Genomic DNA, 18,394 nt, shown 5'->3' with positions numbered 1-18,394 from the left:
GTATTCAGTGTATAAGACGCACTCAGATTTTCAGCCTCTTTTTTGAGGGGAAAAAGGTTCATCTTATACTCTGAAAAATACGGTATTTTGAGTTGCACAAAAGTATTTTGTGTATTTTGGGTTACACAAAAGTACTTTGTGTATTTTCGGTTACACAAAAATATTTTGCAGACTGAGTGTAGGGGAGGCTTCCCTCCTGACTGGATTTTTTCATTTTTTTAAAAAAAATTGTGGACGATAAGAACTAGTTGAATCCTAAAGGCCATCAAAGGAAGTGGTAGCTTGAGCATGAGAAAGCGAAATGGGTTGGAAACAGTTCATACTCGGATGGGATTATAAAATGAAAGTCAGAATATTCATGCCACCCGGGAGCCATCTTGTCATGCAAGATGTACAGAAGAGACCACCGGAGGAATTCTCTTCTCCTCAGGAATAAATTTTTACAGAGCCACTTGCCATTCTCCCCAGGAACTAGTGCCTAAAGTGTTCAACGATTTCTCTGCCTGGCACTACTTAAGATTATGAACGCTGATTAGTCACAAGAGAGATATTTTAGCTGTGTGCTGGATTGGAAAATCAGGGTTTGAGGCTTGTCTGCCGTAACCTTATTTGTGGGCTTTTTAAAAACGGACGTAGAGTTCCTGGGATGTTGGGTTAGATGGAAACTTTTTGGAGTGATCTAAATAAATGCTCTGAGAACTGAGCCCTCAAACTGTTGGGCACCTTAATCTCATTTGCATCAGCACCTTGAATTTTGAGTAAGACTTCTCCTGGTTCTGTAGCGATTCTCAGTCATCCAGGTCATGGTTGTCCCAAAGGTGCTTTTTCAGGAGGCAGCTGGACTGACTTCCTTTTTTGATTTGAAGACATTTCACTTCTCATCCAAGAAGCTTCTTCAGCTCTGACAGGATCCCATCCCTCCATTCCCACTATGCTGTCAGAGCTAAAGAAGCTTCTTGAATGATGTTGTGGCCCGCCAGTGGCCAGTGGAACTGGTGGCAGACTCAGACAGTGAGGAGGTTGGGGGGGGGGGACATGGGCCAGTCCTGGACTCTGGGGAAGGCTCTGATGAGGGCTCTGCGTCGGAGGCAGAGAGGGGGCCAGGGCCATATGACAATTATCAGCTGCCTTCGGAGTCAGACATCAGTGGGGCAGAAGAACAGCTGGAGCCTGTTCCCAGTGTGTGCATGCGCAGAGTTGCCAGGAGAAGGGAACAAGCCACAGGTGGATGGTGAATGGCCCCTCCCATAGGGAATAAAGAGGAGCGAAAGGGGAGGGGAGTTTGCAGGAGGCAATTAGTTCAATTCATCAGAGTGAAGATCTGTTCCTGACTTCTTGCCAAACATTGTCTGCTGCAGAGTGGCGTTTGGAAGATATCGGCCTGGCAACTCTCCAAGCCTGATAAAAGTCTGTAGTTGTGAAATCTCCTGAAAGACTGTTGGCCGGGACTTTGCTGTAGAGGAATTCCCTTTAAACTAAATAAAAGCGGTTTTATCGTGACGAAGTGTCGGCTTCGTGTTTTTAGAAAGCCTAGGACAGAACAGATGAGAAGCGAAACGTCTTCAAAAGGAAAAAACAAGGAAGTCCAGTTGCCTCCTGAAAAAGCATCTTTGGGACTTTTGCTTTTTTCTGCATGCATCATTCCAGTAATAAAGGTAGTCCTCAACTTACAACCACTTGCTTAGTGACTGTGCGAAGTTACAGCGGTGGAGGAAAAAAGTGACTTACAATCAGTCCTTGCACTTCTCACTGAGGTATTGTCCCGGGGTCATGTTATTCCCAAATAGTACCTTTACAGAGGACTTCCGACAAGCAAAGTTGATGGGGGAAGCCGGATCCATTTAACGACCATGGTGATTCACTTAACAACCACAGCGATTCACTTAAGGATCACAGCAAAAACGTCCTAAAAGTGGGCACAACTGATTCAATGACCACGTTGCTTAATGATGGAATTTCTGCTCCCCATTGTGGTTGTAAGATTACCTATAGATCGGTTACTATGAACCTCTCCTGTGTACCCCTATATCTAAAATACGGATTCCGGAAAAAAAAAATACATGGAATTTTTATCTTCGTAATCCATAAATTATGGGAATAGCGGCTAGAGGATTTCTCTCAGGAATGAAGTGACAGTTTTCCTGAAGGTGTTAAAACAATGAAATCTTGCTGGAGGCAGGAGATTTAGACTAAGGGGTTTCCTTGGCAGCCGATATTAAAATAAAATTTGCAAGCACGAAGCAGATAAGGACAGCTGTGTGTCAAGTCAGAAAACCACTCTGTGCAAACAGATTGTTTCCTCAAGAGGCTTTTGACAATCATGCAAACAGAATTGAGCCCATCAATCTCAGGACGCACCAGATGACAAATTGCGGCCTTGTCTTAATGAAAACAGTGGTGGGAATGTGCTACTTCTCGTTATTCCAGCAAACATTGTGGACTGATCTTCTAAAATGGGGCAGACCTGTTAGAGGTTGAAGCACCTTTTTGGTTGCAAGTGAAAAATCTTGGAAGCAGAAATGTGACCTGAACGAAAATTCATGAAACATGTTACATAGTTTTTTTTAAAAAGGGGGAACTGTTATAGGAATAGGCAAAGCCTCATATCAAAGCTACTCTATCCTGCCAGGGGGAGAATCCAACAACATGTGCTCTGTGCATAGGGGTGGTTAAAGAAAATCAGGAGGAAGCAGCCTCAAATTCGGGGAAAGATCAGAGAGATTCAGTAACAAAAAAGGAACTTTGAGAATGTACTAATAAACACTGCACCAGGGGTGTTCAATCTTTAAGACTTGTGGACTTCAACACCCAGAATTCCCTAGCCAACCATGCTAGCTGTAGAATTCTGAGAGTTGAAGTCCACAAGATCTTAAAGTTTCCAAACGTGGAAGGCTGCATTCAGTCACAAAAAAGGATGCTGACACCATAGAAAGTGTTCAGAGAAGACCGAAAGGATGATAAGCCACCTGAAGGCTAAATAATGTGATGAACAATTGAAGGAGCTGAATATGTTTAGCCTATTAAAAGAGAAGAATTGGTGAGGGGACATGATAGCTGTCTTCCAATACTTGAAGGCATGGGTGAAATTCAGCAGGTTCTGACAGGTTCTGGAGAACCGGAAGTGGAAGTTTGGAGTAGTTTGGAGAACTGACAAATACCACACCTGGCTAGCCCCAGAATGGGTTGGGAACAGAGATTTTGCAATATCCTTCCCCCAGGAGCGGGGAGAGAATGGAGATTTTGCAGTATCCTTTCCCTGGAGTGGGGAGAGAATGGAGATTTTGAAGTATCTTTTCCCTGGAGTGGGGAGAGAATGGAGATTTTGCAATATCCTTCCCCCTGGAGTGGGGAGAGAATGGAGATTTTGCAATATCCTTCCCCCAGGAGCGGGGAGAGAATGGAGATTTTGCAGTATCCTTTCCCTGGAGTGGGAAGAGAATCGAGATTTTGCAGTATCCTTCCCCTGCCACACTCACCAAGCCATGCCCACAGAACCCATAGTAAAAAAAAAATGAATTTCACTACTGTCACAGAGAAGAGAGGACTGACTTATTCTCCAAAGCACCAGAAGGCAGGACAATGGGTGGAAGCTTATTGAAGAGATCCACCCTAGAAGCAAGGAGAAATTTTCTGACAGTGAGAACAATTCATCAGTAAAATAGCTTGCCTCCTGGAGTTGCGAGTCCTCCATCACTGGAGGTTTTCCAAAATAGACAATCATTTGACCAGAATGATATAAGGTGTCCTATCTTGAGCAGCAGGTTGCACCACAAGATCTCCAAGGTCCTTTCCAGCCCTATGATTCCATTTTCTATGACTTGCCCATCCTTACCTACTGAGTATATGGGAGCAGCATTGAAAAGAGGGCTGTATCTGTGAGTTTCTTGATAGATGTAGAGACCACCATCAGAATGCTGTTAGATGGGCATAGTCCTACTCCAGCAAACTGATTTTCAAGTTCCAACCTTCCCCCCAGACCTACTGTGAAGGTTAGTTACGGAGTCCCAAGGGAGTGAGTGGCATACAAATCTTATTAAAGTTGAAAGTTGAAGTCGTGTCCAATCCATTGCGACCCCATGGACAACGTTCCTCCAGGCCTTCCTGTCCTCTACCTTCCCCCAGAGTCCATTTAAGCTCACGCCTACTACTTCAGTGACTCCATCAGCCACCTCCTTCTCTGTCGGCCCCTTCTTCTTTTGCCCTCAATTTTTCCCAGCCTTAGGCTCTTCCCCAGTGAGTCCTTCCTTCTCATTAGGTGGCCAAAGTCTTTGAGTTTCAACTTCAGGTTTTGTCCTTCCAAAGAGCAGTCAGGGTTGATCTCCTCTAGGACTTACCAGTTTTGATCGCCTTGCAGTCCAAGGGACTCGCAGGAGTCTTCTCCAGCACCAGATTTTAATCAAGGGATTAAAAATGATAAAACCAACAATAGCAAGCAATGCAATGAGGCTTTGTTGCAGTGCTGGGATTCGGCCAAGTCTCAACACTTCGGGAGAACTGGTTGTTAACTTTCTGAGCAGTTTGGTTAACTGATTGTTGGAAGAAATCAACAGGGCAGAGAACCAGTTGTCAAACTATTTGAATCCCACCACTACTTTGTTTAGTTTTGGAATATACAACAGCCGTTTGGTTTCATTGACACCGAGACTGCAGATATTTGGTGTGGATTTCACCATCCATTGAGCAGAGCATGTTTCTTTGCTGAGAAAATTATGCTTTGTTGCTTGACAGCTGAAGAAAGGTAACAGCTTTTTATTTCTTCTTCCTAGTACCCAGTGATTGTGGAGTTGTTCCATGACGAAAAAGACCCTGCTCCAGCTGCTCCTCCTGGAAAGAAAACTTCTTCCAAAATCAATATCCGCTCGGCTCGTCCAACTGTAAAAGCAGCCAATAAAGAACACAAGAAAACAGTGGGGCACCAGGTACAAAACTGCCTTTTTTTGGTACCACCACAAAACCGCGTTCGACTAAACCCTTAACCTAACCCTAAACCTAACCCTAAAGCTAACCCTAAACCTAACCCTTACCTTAAGTTGAATCGGCTTGCTTTCAAAGCGCTATTTAAAGTGCCCTTCTTTCTCCGCACTCGCTGTTGTCGCCCTGTTGATGACATCAGCGACGCGGTTTAATCGGGCGCGCTTTAGTCGAGCACGGTTTTGTCGTGCCACTCCTTTTTTTAAGTCAGCTTCTGTGTTTTTCTTACTTCTCACCAGGGGTGGGCTTCAAAAATGTTAGCATGGGTGTGGCCATGGTGGGTGTGGATTTGTCGGTGGGAGTGGATTCAAGATTGCCCCATATGAAGAAAAAAAAAACCCTGTGCTAAAATCCATATATTATATCTTTCTCCCAATTACCACTTTTGGGAGAATTTCAAAGGGCACACATCCCAGTATCATGCAAAATCACACAAAGGCTCATTCTAAGTTGAAGATTTTTTCAGTGTTTTCCCTAGGACCTTGGGATAGAGGAAGTACATTGCTTTCCCCCTGAAATCAACCAGAACAGAGCTGGAAGGTGGTCTTCTAGTCTAACCCCCTGCTCAAACAGGAGACCCTATGCCATTTCAGATAGGTAGCTGTTGTGGCCCAGCAGGAGCCGTTGGAGCTGTCGCCAGACTCCGACAGTGAGGGGCCCTATGAGTCGGCCCTGATGTGGAGGACCCTGGACAGGGTTCAGACTCCGAGAAGGGCGCAGAGAAACTGGTTGGCCACCAGGTGGCACCTGATCCTTGGACCAGTGGGGAGGAGACAAGGGAGAGTGAGCCAGAAGCCAGCAGTGAGTTGTTCCTGGATGCACGCCATCGAAGAGCTACTAGGCGTCAGGAACAATTACGCAATTACAGGAGGTGATTATACTCAGCTGGTGGTCATTAGCTCCTCTCCAGACTATAAAAGCTACTGGTGCACACGGCCGCCTTTGTAGAAGTCAACGCAGGATTGAATGTCGGAGGACAGTACTGTGAGCTTGGCAGGCTGTGTTTATTGTTGCCTGAGTTTGTCTGAGTTGCTGCCAAGGTCCTTATCTGTTTGTTCTGCTTGGCTTTCAGCCACCGAGGTTTTGGTATCTTGCTATTAAAGTACATTCCAGTTAAGCTTGTCTCGGCATTCGTTACTGGACGGAGGAGGGGGTCAGAACAGGTAGCTATCCAGTCTTTTATTCAAAAACCTCCAGTGATGAAGCGCCTACAAATTCTGGAGGCAAGCTGTTCTAATGGTTAATTGTCCTCGCTGTTAGAAAGTTTCTCCTTCATTCCAGGTTGCTTAGTTTTAGTTTTCATCCATTGCTTCTTGTTCTGACTTCTGGTCCATTGGAAAATAATTTGACCGCCTCTTCTTTGTGGAATACTGCTATCAAGTCACCCCTAGTCCTTCTTTTCTCTAGACTGGCCATACCCAACTCCTGCAACCGTTCATATGTTCTTCTCTTTATTGCAATTCCTCCTTCGCTTCCCAGCCTCAGAATCAGAATTTAGAACAACGTTTTATATTGAATGTCGAGTTTGCTACTTTAGTGAGAGTTTAGGAAGCAAAGATCTTTAGGAGGAGCCAATAAGTAGTCATGGTACCTTCCAAGCAGTGCCTGCTTCCTGGCTGGAATCAGGAGATTAAAAGACACATATGTTGAAGAGCAGAAAGTCTCGCTAACTGGTTCATTCAGTCGTGTATTAACCATGCACATGCTTAGGGGACCAGGCCCAAAGGGGGCACCACAAAGTGGAGAAAGAAAGAAAAACCCAATGGAGATTTGTACAGTATGTACAAAGGAGGGCCACCAAGATTTGTCAGTGCTTAGGACACCAGTGAGCCTTAATCCGCCGCTGGGTTCATTCATTGGTTTGCTGGTAGTCTCTGTCTAACTCTATCTCAACCTTAGCAAATGTATGATGTGTGGACTTCAACTCCCAGAATTCCCCAGCCTGTTCCAATTGCTAGAGATTTTTAAGGAGAGACTGGATAACTATTTGCCTGGAATGGTATAGTCCAGTGTTGGCGAATCTTTTCGGCACCGAGTGCTGCAACAGGGGCTGCACTTTTGATTTCTGGCGCATGCATGCATACTGGCCACCTAGTCTTCTGGTGCATAGACCAACTGGTCAGTGTGCTGGTGCGTGCCAGAAACTGATAGAGCAGCCACCGCCTGGTGCGCATTCATGCACCAGGAAGATGATCATCTAGTTTCCGGCATGTGTATGCACACCAGCCACCTGGTATTCTGGTTTCTGGCATGCATGCGCACATGAAGACCAACTAGTCAGTGCACATGTGTGTGCCAGAAACTGGAAGATCGTCTTCCCGGCGAGCACATGCGCACCGGGCAGCTGCTATTCCTGTTTCCAGCACTCCCATGCACATTAAGACCAGCTGACCAGTGCGCCGAAACCCGGAAGAGCATTGGGCAATGGCTCACATGCCCAGAGAGATGGTTCTGTGTGCCACTACGTGATATAGGTTGGCCATTATGGTTAGAGGCTCTTCTGCTTCAACAGAGGTTGGATTAGAAGACCTCCAGAACCCTTTCCGACTCTGTCATTCTGCATTTCTGCTCGAAATTCTTAATTTCCCCTTTGTTAAATGTACTTACTATGTATTATTAAATTCATATGCTGCCCGTCTCACTCTACAGAGTTGCTTGGCCATTTCATCCATGTTTAGCTGTAAAACGAGCCTTGTCACCTTCCTCCGCTTCCTGCAGAGTTACTATTTTTGTTTCCCCTCTTTCAGTTTCGCAATTCGTTGCACCTGTTAATGGAGACCCTGAATGCTACCACTCCCCATTATGTTCGGTGTATCAAGCCCAACGATGAGAAGCTGCCTTTCAGGTAAGCATTGCTTTCTGGTGAGACCGGAGATTCTGCAACTTGATGAAAGACAAAGGGCAAAGAGATTGTGAAATATGTGTCATGAAAACAGTTAGTCCTTGACTTATAACAGTTTGTTTAGTGACTGTCCAGAGTTACAACAGCACTGCAAAAACGGACTCATGACCGTTTTTCACATGTATGACCATTGCGGCCTCCCCATGGTAAAAAAAATTCAGATGCTTGGCAATCGACTCATATTTATGACGGTCGCAGTGTCCCGGGGTCATGTGATCACCTTTGGTGACCTTCTGACAAGCAAAGCCAATGGGGAAGCCAGATTCACTTAACAAACATGCTAGTAATTTAACAACTGCAACGATTCACTTAACAAGCGTGATAAGAAAGGTCCGAGAAATGTCATAAAATCGGATGAAACTCACTTAACAACTGTATCACTTAACCACATAAATCTGGGGCTCAATTTGTGGTTGTAAGTTGCAGGCTACCTGTTCTGATTTGGTACCTTATGAACCCTTAGCTGTCTTCACACAACCCCCTTAACTGGGATAGTCATGAACCTTGTGACTTTATGGAAGATGCCCAAATTAGCCAGTTTTAACTTTAGCGTACTTATACCAGTGGTAGTCAACCTGGTCCCTGCTGCCCACTAGTGGGCGTTCCAGCTTTCCTGGTGGGCGGTAGGGGTTTTGTCCAATACTGAAGCACTTTCTTTTCTTTTTTTAATTTAATTGACTTTAAAAAAAAAATGTCATAGCATTATTTAAAAATTTTCATTAGGTTTTCATAAAATCACCATTACTGTAGAACCGGTGGGCGGTTAGAAAATTTTACTACTAACAGAGATACAAAAGTGGGCGGTAGGTATAAAAAGGTTGACTACCCCTGATCCACACGATTGAGACAACCGCTTATCTCACAGTGGTGAGTCCGTGAAATATTTGCTGCTTAGTATGTTATGTCAACCGTGTTATAATTATAAGCCCCCAAAAGTGCTTTAGGGTACTTTTTTTGTCAACCTTAGCAAGTTTAAGATGTGTGGGCGTCAACTCCCAGGATTCCCCAGGCGGCTGTTTGTGTTTAGTTTCGCCTTGGTTGCATAACAACTCAGTCCGCTGTGCTGACCCACATAGTTGTCGTTTATTCAGCAGATTGCAGTACCTTGGGTGGATTTGATTGTTAGCCACGTTCCGTTCTTGCTAAATTTGGGTCTGAGACCACCTGAGCTATATAGGTTCAACTCGGAAATGGGGAAAAAGTCCCTGGAAAATGGCAGTGGCAAATCAATTCAAAGGCGTTTTTAGCGCGTAACCAAATGTGGTAAAACAGTGCAAACTCAACTATTATTTTTCTAGGAAATATACTGCCAAGTGCTGTATATCAGCGCTGTGTGACATCATGCTAGCCACATGACCATGAAACTGTCTTCGGACAGCGCTGGGTCATTGGCCTTGAAATGAGATGAGCACCACCCCGTAAAGTTGGCAATGACTCACGGAGTAAAATCCACTCCTTTACAGCCAAGTGAATGGACCACTTTTATTCCAGTGTCATCTTCCACAGAGACAACAAATATAAAGCAATTGTCCATGAAAGCATATTGTGCTATGCTTCGTGAAGTATCATATCTACCTTGTTGCATTATATTCATGGTGGTACAAGACCAAGCCCTTAACATGGAAAAAGTTGTGTTGGGCTACAAGTTCCAGAAGGCCAGCCAGTGATGAGAGTGAAGGAAGCAACGGAGTTAGACTGACCACTGTTCCCACCCTCCTTCCTTCATGTGTTGGGAAGAACACTTGAATTAGTTAACTGTTGCTGGAAGCTCACAATAGAATAAAACAAAAGGTACTTTTTCAAGAGGCAACTGGACTCTCTTGTTTTTCTTTGGAGACATTTCATTCCTCATCCAAGAAGCTTCTTTAGTTCTGACTGGATGGTGCAGAATGGAAGGATTTATACTCCTTGCAGACAGCTGGTCATTTGCATTCTTTCTGGAGAGTCATTGAAGCCACGTGGTGGTTTATCTGTTGGCAGCGTGGCCTCAATGACTCTCCAAAAAGAATCTCATTCCTTGAGATTTAAACTATAATTTGAGTGAAAATATCTCAAGTTTACTTCACAACAGAGAAGAAACAATAGGGAGCTGTATAATGAAAAATGTGTCCTAAATGTCCTATAAAATCTTCTTTGATTGAAGAAATTAAATACATGTTCTGCACCTGGATGATGCGTTACTCCCTATTTTTCATTCTAAGAACACAAGGAAAAAAGGATGTAATCTGGGACCAGAGGTTTCGCCTTCCCAGCTTTGGACTCATGCTGGAGCCCATCCTCAGGGAACTTCTTTCTAGCTTCTCTGGGCTTCTCTGGTCTATTCTATGCTTCTCTGGGCTATTCTGTGCTTCTCTGAGCTATTCTATGTATGGTATTTAAGCAGTGCTTGTTGTGTGTGGCTTTTTAGATGTTGATTGGAGGTGGCTGGCTATTAAGGTGTTTGGCTAACACTCTGCTAGCCTCTCGGCCAGGGGTGGGCTGCTACAGGTTCGCCCAGGTTCGGGAGAACCTGTAGCTAATGTTATAGCTGGTTCAGAGAACCTCCAAATCTCACCCCTGGCTGCCCCAGCCCCTCCCAGGAGTCTCCACGCGACCCGTTTTGGATGCGAGGTAAGTGCAGGCCCCGCCCGGAGGCTCAGGGAGGGGGGAGGGGCCTCCTGGAAGCTCCAGAGGACGTCCAGAGCCTGGGTGAGGCAATTTTCATCCTCCCAGAGCCTTGAGGAAAGCCTCCATCGTCTGTGGAAGGTGAAAATGCCCCTCCTCCCTGCTGTGGCGCAGGAGGATGACTAGGCCACGCCCACCATGGCCATGCCCACCCAGCAACCTGGCAGAGAGCCTCTTGTTGAAATTTTTGAAGGCCACCCTTGCTCTCGGCTAGAAAGAAGTTCCTTGCGGATGGGCTCCAGAGACGAATCCGAAAACTTGGAAGACTAAAACTCTGGTCACTAAAACCAGTAGACCGACCGAGATTGGTTCCTGCCACATTTTCCTGGGACACGTATATTTGCCTTCATTCACAAGAAAAAGGAAATGAAATCATAACACTGGAAAGAACCACGTAGGCCACCTAATACAATTTAATTAATCCCTTGTTTTGTGCTGGAAACCGAGAGCATTCTCAATACGGGATGAATTTCGACATTGGTTAAAGCGCTCTATCAAAAAGAAAAGAAAAAAGGAGCCTTCGAGGCAATTGATTTTATTGTCAAAAAGTTTGATTATCAACCCTCTTCAGCCGACTTGATCTCATTTGATCCGATCCTGTTCTTTAGGGCAATAAGGAATTAATCTTTGTCCTCTTCCACGCGATCGCCCTTCACAGATTCTGAAGGCAGCATTTCAATTTTCTTGTCTCGTGTAGTGACATTTTCCAGTCCCTGTTTACAATGGTTTGAGCTGGAAAAGAAAAATCTGATACCCTTTGCTCCCAGTGAAACATGTTCCTGAAGAATTGCTTTTGCGTTTCTTTTAATAAAGTTATATTAAAAAATAATTGCTGTGTTCCAAGTGCCAGGCGGCTGTCCTTTTCAAGCGACAGCAACATCTCAAAAGAGGCGCCTTTGGTTCAGTTGCTTTGGGAAGCTGCCTTGTGACAGGTGTACACTCAAAGGAAAATTGCTCAATTGTTACTTATGCTATTGTACTGATGACACACATAAACACGCATGCATAGATCTGGAATAATGCATTACATGTTTGCTCTTGTGTATTTACAATTCCGATCAACTCTTGAAAATTTGGCGCCTCCTGTGGGTGGCAAGTTTCATTTATCTTATTTTCTTCTTATTTACTTCCATTTTGAAGGACACTAGCTAGATACGCAGTGTCTCTAAATTTTAGAAGGAACTGATCCTCACAAATCAAATCTGATTGTGTTCTGACCGAGGCTTCCCAAGAGCATGATCCCAACAAAAAACCCTTTTATTAATTGACTGTGAATTCTGCTCGTTCACATCCAACAAAGTCTTTCAAGGGAGGATTTACAGTCACAGACCTTATCTGGCTTGGAGAGCTGCCAGGCCGATCTCTGCAAAACTTGGCAAGGAGTCTCGGAGAGTCATGAACCAATTAAGCGAACTAATTGTCTCCTGCAAACTCCACTCCCCTTTCGTTCCTCTTTTACTTCCTCTGCGAGGGGCCATTCATCGTCCACCTGTGGCTTTACTCCCAAGTTGACCCCTATTCTTTAGCTGTTGCCTTCGTCTGGCAACTCTGTGCATGCACACACTGGGAACAGGCTCCAGCTGTTCGTCTGCCTCGCTGATGCCTGACTCCGAAGGCAGCTGATAACTGTCAGATGGCTCAGGCCCCCATTCTGCCTCCGACACAGAGCCCTCATCAGAGCCTTCCCCAGATTCCAGAACTGGCCCATGTTATTCCCCAACTTCCTCATTGTCTGACTGCTGCCAGCTCCTTTGGCTGCTGGCAGGCCACAACAGATTGTCGGTTTATTCATGTCAGAAGTATCAAAATTAAAATAAGGACTGCTATACGACTGCGGTCCCTAACCTTTCTGGCTCCGCAGACTGGCAGTGGGAGAGAGATGGTTTCACACACACAATCTACATCCCATGCATATGCAAATGAAGCTTTGTGTGCTCGCCTGCCACTTGTACAACCAAGTTCCCAACAGGCCGCGAATCAGTACCAGTCTGCAGAGCAGGGGCTGGAGACCCTTGCTACTATATGACATAAAATGTCAAATATAAAATACAACATTAAAATATGTGCATGTCTTTCCCAGAAACTAGCAACATTCATTGTGTTGGTCACGCTGCCATGTTGTGCCTCAGGTGTGCACTGATCAGGAAACAAAGGACAACTATGTGTTGTTGTCTGCATGTCACCACAATTGCAAATCTGATGAAGAAACTATTCAGGAATGTTTCAAGGAACAGCCAAAAGCTAATCAGAAGGGAAAGTTTCTCATTAGCCTTTTCTGAAAAGTGAGGTAAAAATGGGAAATTACACCAAGAAGCCATTAATTAAGCACCAGGATAAACTGACCCAAGATCACTGCAGATGGGGGCTGCAGCCAAGAAATTAAAGGACACTTGTTCCTGGGGAGGAAAACTATGGCAAATCTAGACAACATACTAGACAGCATAAAAGTAGAGACATCACCCTGCCAACAGGAGTGTGTATAGTCAAGGCTACGGTTTTCCCAGTTGCAATGGATGGCTGTGAAGGTTGGGCCATAAGGAAGGCTGAGCGCCAAAGAATGGAGGCCTTTGAACTGTGGTGCTGGAGAAGACACCTGCGAGTCCCTTGGACTGCAAGGCGGTCCAACCGGTCAGTCCTAGAGGAGATCAACCCTGACTGCTCTTTAGAAGGCCACATCCTGAAGAGGAAACTCAAAAGACTTTGGCCACCTAATGAGAAGGAAGGACTCACTGGAGAAGAGCCTCATGCTGGGAAAGATGGAGGGCAAAAGAAGAAGGGGACGACAGAGAATGAGGTGGCTTGGATGGAGTCATTGAAGCAGTCGGCGTGAGCTTGAATGGACTCCAGAGGATTGTATAGAACAGAAAGACCTGGAGGAATGTTGTCCATGGGGTCGCGATGGGTCGGATACGACTTTACAACTAACAACCACAACAATAAACTGAGCAGCATTCCCCCAATCTGGTACCTTCAAGGCATATCGATTTATCAATAATTTTATGAAATGTATTGAGATATTAAATGCAAAAGAATCTGTAAGAGAAAAAAAAATCCAGAACTTTACTGTTCTATATTGTTGATAGTAGAAAGAATGCTTTATGCCCAATAATGGGGAAATACTTTAATTCCAACAATGGTTGAATGGCTGGAAAACTGAACAGAACTAGCAGAGGTGGGTAAATTGCCTGCTTTAGTCAAAGTAAAGAACACATCCAATTTTGCTTCTACTTGAAAATCACTTCTGGATTTTGTGCTTGAAATTGGGAAAATATGAAATTTTGGATTTTGCTGATTAGATTTGTTATTAAAAAATGGCTAGAATATATAAGTATGTAAAAGTAAAAAGTTGAGGATGTTACTATCTTAATCTACTGTTCTAAAAAGTGTCCGAAAATGTGTTTTTTTCCTTTTTTCTCCTTTGCCCTACACTCCTTTCCCTTTTCCCTCCCTCCTATTTTCACCTTTTTTTTTAATTTTATCTCTTGCTAAATAAACATAATCAAATTATTGATAAATAAATAGTCAAGTTGAGAGTTCAGTACAAAGCTTATTGAAGTGTTTAAAGTTTAGGAAGGTTATTCTTAAGTTTAGAATTGAGTTCATAGATCTTATAAATGAACAGGGATCAGAATGTGTTGTACAGCCATGTTCATGAGTGCCCTCAATTGTGTCTTGACAGCTTCGATCCAAAGAGAGCAGTACAACAACTAAGAGCTTGTGGAGTGTTGGAGACCATCCGTATCAGTGCAGCGGGCTACCCATCCAGGTGACTTTCACTACAAAACAATTCTATATTTCTGTGTCCCCTCCCCAAAAAAATAACAATCGTGCTTTGAAACAATGCAGAAGACAAAGACTGAGAAAGTCAACTCTGGAGCAGGGGGCTTCAACCTTGGCAACTTTATGACTTTTGGACTTTGACTCCCAGAATTCCTCAGCCAGCATGGCTGCCTGTGGAATTCTGGGAGTTGAAGTCCACAGATCATAAAGTTGCCAAGATTGCAGATCCTACTCTAAGGTGTACCAGGGAAGTATTTAAGAGTGCATAAAAACAAAAATCTGAACTTTTCTCTGTGAGATTTGAACTTTGTGGTAGAACCTTAGAACTCCTTAACTAGTTGCTTCTCTATGTAAAGCTCAACCTGGACAATTCCCCCCCCCCCAAAAAAAAAATCTTGCTTTCTCCTGCATGAAAAGCTGTAGGGTTTAAGTATGCATTGAGAAACATTCGAAATAGTTTGCATGCAACCCTAAACCATTTTGTAGTGGTGTAGGGTTTCCTGCCTAAGCAGGGGGTTGGACTAGAAGACCTCCAAGGTCCCTTCCAACTCTCTTATTCTATTCTATTCTATTCTACTCTACTCTACTCTACTCTACTCTACTCTACTCTACTCTACTCTACTCTACTCTACTCTACTCTACTCTACTCTACTCTACTCTACTCTATTCTGTGGCTAGTTTTACTTTTTAGGGTTTAGTAGTATGTTCTCAGCTTGTAGGCCATTTTTCTCCCTTTAAATGGGGTTGCCTATTGAACATAGAAACAACATACAATATTATGGTGAACTTGGCGTACATTCAGGAATGCGGCCTTTATTTTCTGCAATATGACACAATTCCTTTGCAACCGTTAAGTAGTGTCTCAGTGTGCTGGTCAGTGTAATTTTAAAGATATCATTTTTTTTCATAGCATTGATTCTTTCCCAAAATAAGTATCATCCTTCTTCGCTGGCATATAAAATCACATTTGGAGCAGAGGGGTCTATTTTAGAGATAAATCTTGGCGTCTGTATTGTGATATAGATATAATACCCTGACCACAGGTCAAACACCAGAGAGAATCTGAAGCATAGATTAACCAGTCAGCAAATTCAGCTTCCTCAATATAAACACGTTCTACATCAATGTTTCAATCTATTTTAAATTATCTGAATATTTTGCTGTGCTTCCTTTGGGAAAAGCAATGATGGAGAGATTGTGTGATTGTGTTTGCATCTCACTGTTTTCATTTACGAAAAGTAAATTTGAGGGCTTGTGCAACTTTACACATCCCAAAAGTATATCTGAGATGAAGATGAAAAAGGTACAGGTATTCCTCAACTTAAACCCTTAACTGGGACCAGAATTTCAGTCGTAATTCGAGGCATCACCTAGCCATATCCAATCGTTCAATGATTTTTTTTTAATGGCAGTTGTTAAGGGAATCACACAGTCATAAGTCTTAACCCACTCTCTCAAATAATGTGGTTTTTTTTGCTGAAAACCAGCAGAAAATGCCACAAATTTCAGTCATGTGACCATGGGACATGGTACCCTGGTCATAATGGAAAGAGTTTGGCAAGGAATGGCCGGAAATGTGGTCGCACTGATGCTATTCAGTGCAAGCTAGGATCGCTAAAGGTGGCGCAGTGGTTAAAAGCAGCACTGCAGGCTACTGCTAGATCAGCAGGTCAGCGGTTCAAATCTCACCGGCTCAGGGTTGACTCAGCCCTCCATCCTTCCGAGGTGGGTAAAATGAGGACCCAGATTGTTGGGGGCAATATGCTGACTCTCTGTAAACCGCTTAGAGAGGCCTGAAAGGCCTATGAAGCGGTATATAAGTCTACTGCTATTGCTATTACTGCTATTGCTAAAGCAAGCTATGTATCAAAATAATATTCAAGTCCTTTTGTGCCTCTCCTTTGTTCACGACGTATGTCAGAGGTGGGCAACTATAGCTCCTGTATGACCTGTGGACTTCAACTCCCAGAATTCCTGAGCCAGGGCTGGCTGAGGAATTCTGGGAATTGAAGTCCACAAGTCGTAAAGGACCCATAGTTACCCACCCCTGCCTTATGTAATGGCTGTTTGTCTCTCTCCTTTTCAAAGGAAGCTGGTTTCCATCTGTCCCTAGATTTTACGAACTCATCTGATTTGCTAACTCAGTGAGGGCAACCTTTTCGACACCAAGTGCCCATGTGGAATGCACATGCATTGGGGCATGCTGCAGTGCCGGAAGCCTGAAGACCAGCTGGCTGGTGCGCGCATGCTTGCTTTTGGGGCATTTTGGGGGCCATTTTCAGACCATTTTTCGGGCCTGGAAAGTGGCTCCAAAACAGCCTGAAAACAGCCATAAAAAGCCCCCCAAACAGCCTGGAAAACAGCCTTTATTGGGGCCATTTTCAGGTTGTGAAGACCAGCTGGCCGGCATTATGAGGAGCAGCCGGCGGTGGCGTGCGTGCCCACAGAGAAGGCTCTGCGGGCCACCTCTGGCACGCATGCCATAGGTTCTCCCTCACGGTGCTAGCACGTCACCCACCATGAGGCACGCACCATACACTGATGTACACTCAGAATGCGTAAATTAATTCCAATTTACAATTTGTTCTTGTTGATAGTTTTTGGCAGGAGGCCTTCAGCATACCCCTCAGTTAAAATACGGCTCTTGGCTCAGAAATTGTAAAAAGTGAAAGGCCCGATTCATATGCGTTGAAAGTCCTCCAGGCATGGTCCACCAGACATCTCCAGGCAGAGTAGAGAAGGGTTTCTTTCTTTGATACCTCCAATAGGGAAGTCTAGATAACATTGTACCAAGTAGGATATAGAGAGTTTAGGTTAGCTTATTACAGGCCGGCCTTGACCCACGGCAGTTCATGTACTGACTGTTCAAATTTACAAAGGCCCTGAAATAAAGCGACTCTTGACCATTTTTCATGCTTATGAGTGTTGGAGCATCCCCATGGTCGCATGATCAGAATTCTGACATGTGGCCATTGACATATACCATATTTTTTGGAGTATAAGACGCACCTTCCCCCCCCAAAAAGGGCGAAAATCTGGGTGTGTCTTATATAGTGAATACAGCATTTTTGGCCTCCTGAAACCCCGCCCCCACGAATCTCATTTTTCTCAAAAATGGACGGCCAGATGGTTTGGGAAGCCTGCAAAGTGCCACTGGGGGCTTCGGAGGGCAAAAACGAGTGAAAAATGGACTCTTTTTTGCTTGTCTCTGCCCCCCGCCGCCCCCAGGACCACTCTACAAGCCTCCCAAAGCTTCTGCAAGCCCTGTTTTTTGCACACAAAAAAAGGTATGCAGAGGGTTTGGGAGGCCTGCAGAGTGCAAACACTTTTTTAAAAATTTACCTCTTCAAAATATTGGTGCAACTTATACTCCGTTACATCTCATATTCCAAAAATTACAGTAGTTATGCCAGATTTAATGTTCCAGTGTCGTGTGATCAACTTTGGCAATCTTCTGACAAGCAAAGTCAACGGGCCAGCCCAATACATTTAACAGCCATGTTCCTAACTTAACAACTGCAGATTCTGTCAGAGTTTGTTGCAGCAATCAAATCCAGAAAGCACACAGAGGTAACTGATTCAGCAGGAATCATTAACTTCTTTTTATATACAATAGCAGGTTTTCCATCGTGGTAGCAAATACAAGCAAGCAGAGGCAGAGGAGATAATAGTTTCATCAGAGCATCAGACCAGTTTAGAGCTCAGTACAGACTCAGAGCTGCAGAGCTAAGCCATGCCCAGACTCCTAGCTGTCTCAAGCAAATACTGTTTCAGTTTCCAAACAGCCCTCCTTGGCTGACTTAGTTGCTATGCCTATTCATTGGCTGACCTTATTACCATGTCTCTGCCAGTCATGAACTCTCATACACACTGACAGATTCAACTGCAAGATTCAATTAACAACTGTGGCAAGAAAGGTCATAAAATGGGGCAAAACTTGCTTATCTGTCTCTCAGCAACAGAAATTTGGGGCTCCATTGTGGCTTGTAAGTCAAGGACTACCTGTAGGCATTTCATGAGAAATTCTTCCTGCACCACTGAATAGAAAGCTATTACTGTATTTTTCGGAGTATAAGA

General features: G+C 44.2%; 1 protein-coding gene across 1 annotated transcript in view; it reads left to right on the top strand.

The window, feature by feature from the left end:
• The window catches only part of MYO5B (myosin VB), a 331,539-nt gene that overhangs the window by 201,023 nt on the left and 112,122 nt on the right, over positions 1–18,394 (top strand). Inside the window, exons 16-18 of the mRNA XM_087715323.1 lie at positions 4,767–4,919; positions 7,719–7,816; positions 14,217–14,303. Coding sequence (XP_087571449.1) covers positions 4,767–4,919; positions 7,719–7,816; positions 14,217–14,303 — 338 coding nt within the window. The remainder of the gene's footprint in view (positions 1–4,766; positions 4,920–7,718; positions 7,817–14,216; positions 14,304–18,394) is intronic.

This window comes from Thamnophis sirtalis, unplaced genomic scaffold (assembly GCF_051295495.1).
Source record: "Thamnophis sirtalis isolate CommonGarterSnake01/CBP01778 unplaced genomic scaffold, rThaSir2_p1.2 scaffold_5, whole genome shotgun sequence".
NCBI lineage: Eukaryota > Metazoa > Chordata > Lepidosauria > Squamata > Natricidae > Thamnophis > Thamnophis sirtalis.
This window is presented reverse-complemented; position numbering and strand designations above follow the sequence as displayed.